At 36.6% G+C, this 12,464-nt stretch overlaps 1 protein-coding gene across 50 annotated transcripts in view; it reads right to left on the bottom strand.

Annotated features, from left to right (window-relative positions):
* Window positions 1–12,464, bottom strand: part of KCNMA1 (potassium calcium-activated channel subfamily M alpha 1) — a 439,218-nt gene that overhangs the window by 114,940 nt on the left and 311,814 nt on the right. For 32 of the 50 annotated variants that reach the window (XM_017746213.1, XM_017746214.1, XM_017746218.1 and 29 more), the window contains exons 15-16: window positions 7,152–7,261; window positions 4,730–4,798 (exon numbers count right to left, since the gene is read on the bottom strand). In XM_017746213.1, coding sequence (XP_017601702.1) covers window positions 4,730–4,798; window positions 7,152–7,261 — 179 coding nt within the window. Of the gene's footprint in view, window positions 1–613; window positions 626–4,729; window positions 4,799–7,151; window positions 7,262–12,464 lie in introns of all 50 variants that reach the window. The other 18 variants (XM_008642826.2, XM_008642831.2, XM_008642837.2 and 15 more) reach the window with 1 other exon arrangement.

Here is a 12,464-nt window from a genome sequence, read left to right as displayed (position 1 = left end):
AAAACAGGACCAGAAATGCGAAGGATCAGGGTATCTGGTTGTTGTTAATGGAAGATGAGACTGCAAGAGAACATGAACTACTGTATTGTAAGATGTGTTTTGAAGGAAGACTCTGGGGAAAGAAGGACATCAATGAAAGTGTGAATATGAAAACAATATGGCAGCACAAGGGCTGGTAAAGACGAAATATACATCGTCATGATACAGTCAAAATGAGGACAGGAGATATTAACAGCAAAATCTGCTTTTCAAATGCAACAATCTGATACACCAATGACTCCACAAAGGTGACAAAAAAGCCTAAAAAATGAATCCTGTTTTATTTTGTACTTCCTGCAAAGAAGTTAGTGCGTGAGTCACAAGAAACAGTGGAGAGACAAAATGCTGTTCTCTCTCTCCTCTTTGAGATTGGGGGCTCATATATAAATATACACACAGATATATATATACACACACAGATAGATGAATATATATGTATATATGTGTGTGTATATACAGAGAAAGATAGACAAAGATGTTATCTTCCTGTGTTCTTGGCAAGGAATTAGTCCTGAAGTTAGAAGGAGTGAAGGTAGGATTGAGGTTGGAAGGAAAGGTAACGAAGAGGGCATACCGCTTTCGGCTTCTGCAAACGACAAGAAAAAAATTGCAAATCAAACACTTTGATAGGAAATCAACTGACACCAAAAGCAAAAGCAAAAAAACCCTTTATTTAAAAGTCTTCAAGGCTTAAAGGTTTTTCTGCTGAGAATGAGAACAAATATATGGATAGACAAAGAGAAAATTTTACAAGAGGAGTATAAATGGGGAGCAGGAGGGAAGAATCCTGGTTAGGCTTTCCTTCTTGCTTACTTATGAAGGAAAAAAAATACAGGGGAAGAAGGAAGGCAGAAATCTCTCTAAAAGGGATTTCAGATGAGGAGTTTGAACATCTGAATTTTGAACTGTTAGTTTTTCTTATATATTTAACATTGGGACATTTTCAGGTTCATGTTCTCCATGTTTCCTTTGCATTTTTCTACAAAAAAGCCAAAGTCTCTCTCCAAATGAGCTAAGAGCATTTTTTTAAGCTACTAAGATTTGGCTTGCATCAGGGAGACAAAAATTTAAGTGCTTCCTATTTTTAGTAAAGGGGTTATAACATTCCCAGAAACCAATCAGAGATGAAGGAATGGCTAACTCATATTGTGAGCTGGAGTTACTAGAGTGCAGACTTTAGTAGCTGGTCAGAAGCACTCTAAATTGAGATTTGTAAACTCAGAGATTTCTTTGATAGCTGAGAAGTAATTTAAACATTATTAAATATATAAATGTAACGGTTACAAAAATCTAATCATGGCTATTTTAATTAATCTTTAAGATACCTTGATGAGAAGCAGTTGCCTAAAAAAATAAACATACTCTATTTACTCTACCCATTATATGAAAACTAATATGCATTTATCACATTTATAACTATATTACTTATATTTAGGCTTGAATAGCTGCTTTTAAGCATCCTGTAAAATCGTAATTGTTTATAATTACCTATCTAATACTGACAAAATTTGTTATCAAGGTGTGCTTTCTGTTTTGTGTAGTTTTATTAGTAGTCAGGAAAAAAGAAGCAAAAAACCATCTGCAGGCAGGAAGCTCAGCTGCTGCTAACTTGTACAGCAATATTAACTTGGAGAGAATTCTGATAATTTATAATTACTATTGATTTCAAACTCCTTACAGCAGAGTTAACAGAATTTGGCTGTAAATCAGAAAGGTTTAGAAAACTAGAATCTAGGTGACTGCCTGGAGAAAAAAAAAAAATGTGCAGAGGTAAATTAGTATTGATGCCATTCTACATCTAATGACAATATTAGCAGTCAAATAAAAGCCTGCCATTGAATGGGATGGGACTAGTATTTATCCTTGAGACTGAGTTGAAGATTTGAAGAGGGGATTAGGAAATTTAGAATGCCCTTACATGTCTACTGTTGAGAGCTGCACACACTCCTGAATCTTTTTCACTGCTTTAGCTCTGAGTGCAAAGTGATGAAGGCAGACGAAACTAATCTTAACAGGGAACTCCCTGTGTAAGTAAAACATCTGATATATAATTTAATGATACAGACATTTTATTATGACTAATAACATGTTGGGAGTAAGATCTTCTCATCTTTTAAGTAGAAAGAATGCTTTGAAAATTTCCTCTGCTTCTGAAAATACTGTTCCTAGATCTGTCTCAGCCATGGTAGGAAGTATTAGCTCTTAATAAAAGGGTGCTGCCTAGATAATGTTCTAAATTTTTCGTTTTATTTCCTATTGTTTCTCTAAATTTTAAATGATATAAAACTTCTCAATAGTTTTACAAAATATGAATGCAAAGTGTAATTATAAAATAAATAAGCATGTATCTACTTTTAGCCACTCCCATAAAGTCTGAAAGCTTAAAAGAATATGCATAGTCAGTTCCCACTTCACCTTCATGAAGAATTACCAGGAAGAAATTTAGATATGAGCGTAATAAAATATTTCCAATGTCAGCATCAACAAACATAATTGACAAATGACAAATTTACATGGTTCAAAAAGAGAGTGTGCTTCTAAACTATGTTATTCTAACTTTAATTCCCCATCTTTTCATTTAATAAGATGCATGGAGATGCAAGTATACTTAGGAGGTGAGAAACTGAGGTTTTGCTGCATTACCTTTCTGGTTGGACTAAAGGATCAGAAAACCACAAATATGTAGTTAACATATTTGGGTTTAAGAGAACAAAAACAAGTAGAACAGTAAAGATATGCTGCAGGTAGCTCTGTAATTGATCCAAGAATGACTATAAAATTATCATTGGTTAATAAAATCAGTAGATATTACTGTGGATCAGGGTTATAAGAAAATGTGACTATCTACCTTATATGCCCTCCTCTTGTTACATACATATTCACCAAATCCAGCTGTTAATATCCCTTTGTTAGTATTGCTTCCTGCAATTTTAGGCTCCTTTTTTTTCCCCTACTAAATTAATTGACTGCAAACTGTTACCTACATGGCTTTAAGTAAGAAGTACATGATTGTATCACACTGTGTTACTTTTTGTGGGATCCTTTGCACCACCTTTTGATTAAGAACTCAATCCAACTCCCACTGAAGTTAATGCAAAGAATGATATGGAAGCCAAGAACAATCTGTTATTACTGCAAAAGACTGCAATATTAGCTCTTATGTAAGTAAATGACAACTGAAGTAATGGCACCATAAAGTTGGCCAATAATTGTTAGGAGAAAAACAGAAACCAAATATTTCTTAATATTGAAGACACAAAACCTGGTAAATTGTTCCACTGCTGTTACTATCATATTTTTCCTTTTTCTAGCAAGAGATTAAATTGTTCAGAGACAGAAGAATAGATTGTTTGCTTTACATTAGCTAATGCAGAATGAGGTCATTCAATGGAAAAGTATTTTAAGAGTCCAAAGGAGCTGAATACAGCATAAAAATCTGATATTAAAAAAATAAGGATTTCTTAATCAGCACAGTGTGAACAAAAATGATACCAATAGTACCTACACCGCTTCACATTTCATTTTATAACACAGGGAAGAATCCAGCAAAATCAACCATAGGGCATGGAAATACTCCTAAATAGTTGTAACACTGCTTTTTCCACATCAAATGTCTAGCACAGGTTTTATAGATTCTTTTAATAAAGAGAAATTATGAAAGTTAATAATAAGTATAAAACTTTCAAAACCCCAGAAACTGCAGAATGAGTTCAATTGACAGAATTGGTTCTCCTGTGAGAAGAAGCAATTGCCCTCAAAAGTGCCCTTTAGCCACTAAAAGGTAATTAGTAGCCACAAAGAAGTTGAACTAGTATGTTTCACTCCAGGTTTACTACAGCAGTACAAAAGATAATTTTGAAAGAGGAAAATCAAATTCCTCTCAAAGTCATTATTGTCATATTTTTATTATGTGACCCTCCACATGTTGCAGAGAACATTTATAAGTTTTTGTTACCTAAAAATGAATATCATTTAAAGCACTGATGGACAAGTTGATGGAAGATTGACTCCAATATTCAATCAGGTTTCTATGAACTTTTGTACAAAAAAAAATGCAAGAAACACTTCTTTTCCCATCTGCGAATCTTTACTAAATAATGATTTTTTTTTTCTTTTTGATTAAGAAAGTAGCCAGCCAATCGGTAATTTCAAGGCTAAATTAACTTTTTCCAGTTTCATTATGTTATTCATGTAAGTTTTGTCAGAACAGATACCATTTAAATATTATGTTTACCCTATATTTTTTTCTCCTGTATCCTATCTAAATTGGTTCTCCCAAATTAATTTAAATTAAATTTGTATTTTGAGAATACACATAGCCATAATGAATTTTGATATTGCATCTGATTTCCACTTTTCTGGTTTCAGTAGAGTAAGCTGGACCTTTGATTAAAAGAGATACACTACAGACAAAAATATTGTAAGCTTTTCCATAAGTAGAATCACTTCTGGAGATGGGACATAAGTACTTCTGCACCTTCTACTAAACTTTCTGACTTGGATTAATTTCAGGGAGGAAGAGGGCAGAAATAAGTGCCTTTCAGTACTACATGAAATGCTGCAATGCAATGGCATGCTAAATATATTCTGAAATGTTTCAAAGAATAGCTATGTTCATTCTGAAAAAAAAGCAGGCAAAATTCTTGACAGTGCATTCCAGAACTTCCAAAGTTGGAGGCATTGGACGTACCTGCTTTCGCGTTTTTCCGACTTGTACTCTATGGCTATCATTAACAGCTTTAGTTTCGCAAACACCAGTCTGCAGGAAGAGAAGAGGCCAAGAGTCAGTCCCTTTTCACTACCAACATCACACATGTACAGGTGGCTGTTCCCACTGGTAGGTCAAGTGTCAATCTAGAGATGCGCTGGCGTCATTAGGAAAATTTTGGGGTATTTAGCCTTACGTTACTAAATATTACAAGACTCAGCACTAGTGCGGGACAGTTTGGTTAGTTTATCTTCAATCAACATCATCCACAGCTGGTCCAGCAATATCCAAGGGCACAGAATGTTAGGAATTACATTCACATATTGAAAATATATTGGTTGGAATATGTTTACACAGTACACACACGGAGTTATAAATAGAACTGGCAGACTGATATTAACTTCTGTTTCCATCTAATTCTTCCCCCTAGTGTTGACATCAAAAGCTTGAAATTCTTCAGCAATATTGAGTTTCCCATCCTCACTGTCTCAGCATGCTCTTTGTTATCCAGACTGTCTGGCAGCCTATTTACAAAAGAATCACATTCCTAGACTTGCATTTATGACAAATAACCTGAGGAAGCAGAACATTTCATTTAATTTCAGACTTTTAAAATGTCATTGACTGGATGAATTTAAAAGCTACACTACAAAATCCGTTCTCAAAGTCTGTATATTTTACGGGTAGCTGAATACACTAAGCTTGTCCGCTGCTTCAATTTCCCCTTCACAAACCAATGCAATAGACTTTTTGCTCTGCTTCTTCTGGAAATTGAGCAGTCAATTCTTACAGTAATGAAAATACCTATGCACCAAACTCATTAATAAGTAACACTTAATTTTAATTTTCAATGTGCTCTTAATAGAGCTATTAGTATGCCGGAAATTTTGAGATAAAACTTCTTGTTTTACTTAAACTAGCAAACACAGTTTGCTAATGTTTCAGATACCCAACTGCTTGAGGAGAGCTCCAAAGTTTAGAAATCTTTCTAAATCTCAATAAGCACCCTTTCTTTATTGATTATCTCCATTCTACCAGCACAGATAAATGAATTCCAGCTTCATGTCAAATACAGTCTCAGTCAAATCTTCCTAGAAACTCATATAGAAACTTGACACATTTGGAAATTGTTTGGCACGGAGATTTAATTTTCATGACTGTAGCTAGTGCTAACAGTACGAACTACAATTCATTCTGAATATACATTTCTGAAATATGAGATTTCCTGTTTCAAGAAATCCACATAAATTTTTGTAGCTATAGTAAAAAACTTTTCCCCTCAGTAAACTTGACACAGTTTGGCTGACACAGTAGAAGGATGGAGTGAGATACCCTTAATTTTACCAGGAAATTGAACACTGGGCTCTGTCATAGCTACATCCCAGACAATTTCTAAATGGATAATATTTGTCTAACAGTTGTTTTCCCCTCATTCTGATGCCATGTTTATGCTCCTGTAAAAATTGGGAAAGGTGCGAGAAGTTAGGAGCAAAAGCATACTCATCCTCCTTTACATAAGAAGATGGTATTTTACTTCTTCATCTATTTCCTCCTGTAAGAATGGAGTCTACAGAAGTTTTTCTACATTAACTAGTTTGACACCAAGCTCATCAAAGTAGGGTCTGTTTCTTTTTAAGCATTTCCACAGCCCCTAGCAAAAGTTGTCCACAGCCCTTGTGGTGACCTTCCAGTATGACTGGAATGAAGAGCAATGCCAACCAATGAGGAAATACGAGAGTGCCAAACTAACCTGATTATGTGGCCAAAGTATTCATCAAACAAACCTTATGCATACAAATCTCTCATACACAGACCCATTCTGGGATAAATATAGGCATTTTTCAGTCTCCAGAAATGAAGTTATTGCATGGCTTCTGCTATGGTTATGTACTCTATGCTTCTTTCAACTGAATTGACATATCTTCTCTGACATATTTCACTTGTTGCAAGTGGTTTGCAACCACTTCCACAGAGCTCTGGGTGCCACACTGCTTATATGACTCCACGACATCTGTTGAATTAATGGTTTTCTTGGAATGGAACACAAGCCAAGATGCTGATACTGACCACCACTATTCAAAGAATAGGAATCATTAGAAAAAATAACAGGATACTGCTTTTGAGTAAATAACTCAATTTAAAGCGATTGATGATGAGTTTGTTCAATACCAAAAACATTTATGCTTTTATTTACAATCACTTAATTACAAATCTCTACTGAAACCAGGCATTACAGTGTTTCAGATACTTCCATGCAGTGATTGCTTTAATATTTATTTTATTAGACACCATCTGATATAGCAATATTAGGACTTTAGCAGAGTGAAAAGGTCTCCTGCTAAAAAATTAGATTTCTCTTGCAAGAAGGGAACTACTTCTGTATATTAAATGTATTTCTACTTACTCACAAACTGCAGGGAAGGACAAACCAACAAAGGCACTAGACAGATATTCCGTATACATTTCATTTGCAACTCCTTCCAGGTAGTATTTCTGCCACGTATCCTCCTCAATCTAAAACCAAAGAAACAGATGCAGAGTTCTGAGTAAAAGTGACAGCCTTCTTTAAAATGTACAAACAACTGCTTAAACACGATTCAGATTTTATCACATAAGTCAGTACACTGTTATGGCAATTAGCATCGCTTATTTTTAAGGGGCTTTCTAGAATGCTGAAAAAAAACCCCAAAACCCAATCCCTGTAGTCAGTAAATCAAGTATCCTATGCAAAAATCATGCACTGAATTCTCGTCAAGCACATTGAGCATGCGGTGAAAGCAGGTTCATAGAGAGCATGAGGAAAAAAGTTTCGCGATTTCCTCTTTTTTAAAACAGCAGAATCACAGAATGTAAAGGGTTGGAAGGGACCTTAAAGATCACCTAATCTCAAACCTCCCCGCCAGGGGAAGGACACCTCCCACTAGCCCAGGTTGCTTAAGGCCTTATCCAATTTGGCCTTGAACACTGCCTGAACTGGGGCATCCACAACCTCCCTGGGCAACCTGTCTCAGTGTTTAACCACTCTCACAGTAAAGAATTTCTTCCTAATATCTAGCCTAAATTTCTTTCAGTTCTTACCTACTACTTGTTGTCCTATCACTACAGTTCATAAAAAGAATCCCTCTCTGGTTTCCCTGTAGCCCCCTTCAGATACTGGAAGATTGCTACGAGGTCTCCACACAACCTTCTCTTCTTCAGGCTGAACAGCCCCAGCTTTCTCAGCCTTTGTTGGGGAGGCATCGCCAGCTGGGCAAGGGATGGGACTGTCCTGCTCTGCTCTGGGGCGACCTCACTCAAGTCCTGGGGGAAGTTTGCAGCACCACAATATAAAAAAAGACTTTAAACTGTTAGAGAGCATCCAGAGGAGGACAATGAAGGTGGTGAAGGGTCTTGAGGGGAAGCCAAATGAGGAGCGGCTGAGACCACTTGGCCTGCTCATCCTGGAGGAGACTGAGGGGAGACCCCGTTGCAGTTACAGCTTCCTCGTGAGGGGAAGAGGAGGGACAGGCACTGATCTCTGCTGACAGGACCCAAGGAAATGGCCTGAAGCTGAGCCAGGGAGGTTTAGGTTGGATACCAGGAAAAGCTTCTTCACCCAGAGGGTGGTTGGGCACTGGAACAGCTCCCCAGGGAAGTGGTCACAACACCAGCCTGGCAGAGTTCAAGCAGTGTCTGGACAATGCTCTCAGGCACAGGGTGTGGCTCTTGGGGATGTCCTGTGCAGGCCCAGGAGCTGGACTCAATGATCCTTGTCGGTCCCTTCAAACTCAAGATATTCTGTGAGTCTATGATTTTCTTGGATCAAAAAATTTCAAGTTTTCAAATTTCAGTATTCCAGAGCTATTTTGACAGGACTTTCTATAGTATTTTAGATAAGTTTGCATTTTTATCCTACAGGCTGAGTATTAATTTGGGATTCAATCAATCTTTTACTCATGTTAAACTTGTCAAAAGGCACTCTTTCAAAAAAATGCTCTAAAGAACAGGAGGATTGGAAACTTGTTAAGAAACCTGGTGAAATGTAAGTTAAAATGATTTTTTTCCTCTTTTTTTGTTTTCTTTGGGGTGTTTTGTGTGGTTTAGTGGTTTGGGGTTTTTTTGGTTGGTTGGTTTTGGTTTTTTGGTTGTTTTTTTGTTGTTTTATTCCCTTCCCCTGTTGACAGGCTGCCAAATAATCAGTTACTTTAGCTCTGGAGATGTAAACAACTGCAAGAATAAATTGCAATATGGAGATGTTCCAAATCATATAGAGCCTCACAAGTGGGCTGCAAACAATCAGGAGAAATTTCTTCCCTAGAAATTGTTCCACCATTCAGAGGCCATGTGGGATGGTAAAAGGGATTTGCATTGTGTTATTCCCCACCACACACAGAGAAGCCATATCACATTTTTTATAACCCTTTTATCTATAGGAAGCTTGCAAATGTTGCTGATCAGCAACTCTATATACAGAAGAGAGATAAAGTGCAGGCTTAGTAAAAAAATAAGAGTAATGATAGCAAGGGCATGTTTGTAACTTATGGTCTATTTTGTGGCTTTTTCTTAGATTGACACCACCTGGGGCTGGAAGAAATATACAAATACATTACGTGTCTCCCTTTCTACTTTCTTCCCTTGCTTTCTTTTCTTTAGGCAGATGGTTTTGATTTGGAGGGAGGAACTCCAGATCAGATCTATAGTTAAATACTCACCCTTAGTCAAGGACCAAGAAAGGACTGGAAAAAACCAAACATTTGCAAAGCAGTGATCAAGCTCAAGTATCTCAAGATATCAATTAGGACTAAATTAAACTTCATTAAGTGATTGGAGTATTTAAGATATGCTCTGTTAGGATACCATGAATTGTTGATTATTAAGTTTAAAGAATTGCTGATATTTGGGATGCTATGTTATTATAAGATGATCATAACTGTCAACTAAAGATGACCTTTCCGTTTTATCTCCACCTGAACCATGACATTTTCTCTGTGATTTCAAAGAGACAGATGGTCACCTTCCTGGTATCTTTTGAAAGGCAGTACCTGCCAATCTGCTAGAAATGAAATTACTATTAAGAACCATCAGTATTCAGTGTTTTGTTTCTATTTTCTTGAGTCCTTACTCTAAGTTTTAAGAGAGTAAGGTTCCACAGATCAGCTCCATCCATAATCCATGTCAATAACATACTAATTTCAAAATGCTTAAAGTGAGGAAAAATGCCTTAGGAGCCATTATGCTCTTGACTACTTTAAGCCTTTGTGATGGTATTTTAAAGTTTAGGTTACTGTTGGACCTGATCCAGAATCTGCCATACTACCACAAGAACTTGAATCTATATCTTCCAGATTCCTCTCTAGTACTGTAAACTAGATTATTATCTCTCCATGACTAAGTCACACTGCAATTCTGTCTCCTGGATAGTCATAAAATAAATTACCCACTGCTTCAATAGCCTATATGAAGAATAGCTGGAAAATTACATAGCGCATCCCAAGAGAAGAAATGTAATTTTCATCTGTATCTTTTTTTAAGCCATGATACTCCTCTGCTCTCCTCTATCTTGTATATAGATACAATATTGTTATCAGAAAATATATTTACATAATATAATCAATTCCTAGTGAGACATGGTGACAGAGATATGATAAAATTATGTAGCTCTTGCAAGCACAACCATTAGTATTGTCAGGAGAAAATGAAAACCTTTAATACACCCAGCCCTACACCCAGCAGTGTAATTACCAGGAGCTCCGTAGCTCCAAATGATCTATCTTGCCCATAGCATTTGTTTTTCAGTGTAATGACATAAATAGTTACATGAAAGAGATTGAGTGTATCTGAACCAGATCATGCTATATAATCTCTTCTGCCAAGATCTAAGTATCACCATCAAAGCAGAGAACAAATGCTAGAGTTGCAGTGTGACCTAGGATTTTTCATTGCATTTTGCAAGGGAAAGGACAGCGGAGTGTCTTTAAAAATATTAAGGAAGTAACAAAATTTAAATTCCTTTATAGCACAGTGAAAGCAGATGTAAAGTCTGCTCCTTAGCATTGAATAAGATCAGGTCATCACCACCACGGAAAGAGCACAAAACAAGACAAAGCCTTTGAGAATGTTTAATGTTACAATTCTCTTCTCCGCAGCATTGTATTTCTCTAACACAGGTAAGAGTGAAAAGAAAGTACCCATAGAATAATAGAATGGTTTGGGTTGGAAGGGACCTGAAAGACTGTCTCATTCCAATCCCCCTGCTGTGGGCAGGGACACCTTCCACTAGACCAGGTAGCTCAGAGCCCCATCCAACTGGCCTTGGACACTTCCAGGTATAAGGCAACCACAACTTCTCTGGGCAACCTGTTCCAGTGCCTCACCACCCTCACAATAAACAGTTTCATCCTAACATCTAATCCAATCCTGCCTTCTGCCTTTATGGTTAAAGCCATAATCCCTTGTCCTAACTCAATATGATCTTTAATATTCTTGATTGGCAGTTGAAAAGGAAGTGTATATTGAAAGCAACATAGTTTAAACATTTCCTCCCATTCACCTATAACGCCCTTTCAGTCCACCCAAATTGCTTGTGTAAGGGTCTACTTTTGTTATGCCTTTACATATGGATATCTAAAGCTGACAGAGAAGTAACTGGCTGAAAGCAGTTCTTATGGTCGTATCACAGAGTGAAGCTTCTTACATTTACAGTCTTACAATTGTATTTCCTTAAGTATTACAAATTATCAACTACCTCTCTACTCAACTCCATTGTCTGCTGAAATCAAAGCTAACAAATATCCTTAGTACTATGAAGGCTTTACAGTCTCAGTCAACTATTTCCACAGCTTTCTGTATGCAAGGATGATTTTTAAAATTTGTACAAAAAGAGTATATTTTATAAAACATCAAATATGCTAATTAGTATTAGTTCTAATTTCAAATGAGATTTATGCACCTTTCCTCATTAATTCTAATGCAGAATTTTGTAGTGTGTCAAGGCAGAGAGAGTATTCTTGAAATATAATGATATCTAATTCTTTTTTAGATGCTGGCCTTGATGGATTTGAACCAAAAAGCATACAGGCTCTACTTCTAAGAGTTTCCAATTTACAAAACAGGGCAAGATTTCTATCCAGTTATGAGGCAAAAGATAGACTGGTGTTGATCTGTTCAAATGATTGACTGAAAATGCAGTCCCATGGTAGACTTTAGCCCAAGGCAAATATACTCTTATCACAAGAACTGATACTAGGTGTACACAGCAAACAGTTTTAAACCACGACAGGTTTTACAGGTTCTAATTCCTAGAATCAATGATTAAAAACATTACAGTCAGGAAGATCTTCACATGATCTTTGAAGAGAAATGTATTTGGTAAAAAGCTACATTTAACATTTGGTCTAGGTCCTGTGAGGAGGATCATGTAATCAGTTTATGCAGCTTCCTGAAGAACCTCACAATAAATTGAGACATTGCATTTCCTTCTCACCCCCCTTTTAAATCCCTTCTATATGTCAAGGAATTCGCTGTTCATACTGAGTGCCACACTTTAAAACAGTCCAAGGCTGCCTAGGTGGTCAAAAATAAATAGCAAAAAGTTGATGTGTTCCATCAGTGTAGGAAAGCACCCAAACAATGTAAATCTGTGTGGCTTTATTATGTCTCTCAGCCTGGACTAGAAAGGAACGTCAAGTGGGTATTGCATATGTGTAGATGTGTGCAAAAGCTGCCAAAAGAGCCCACA

The sequence above is a fragment of the Corvus brachyrhynchos genome, unplaced genomic scaffold, assembly GCF_000691975.1.
Source record: "Corvus brachyrhynchos isolate BGI_N302 unplaced genomic scaffold, ASM69197v1 scaffold279, whole genome shotgun sequence".
Classification (NCBI taxonomy): Eukaryota; Metazoa; Chordata; class Aves; order Passeriformes; family Corvidae; genus Corvus; species Corvus brachyrhynchos.
The sequence above is the reverse complement of the archived record's forward strand: the minus strand, read 5'-3'. Positions and strand labels throughout refer to the sequence as shown.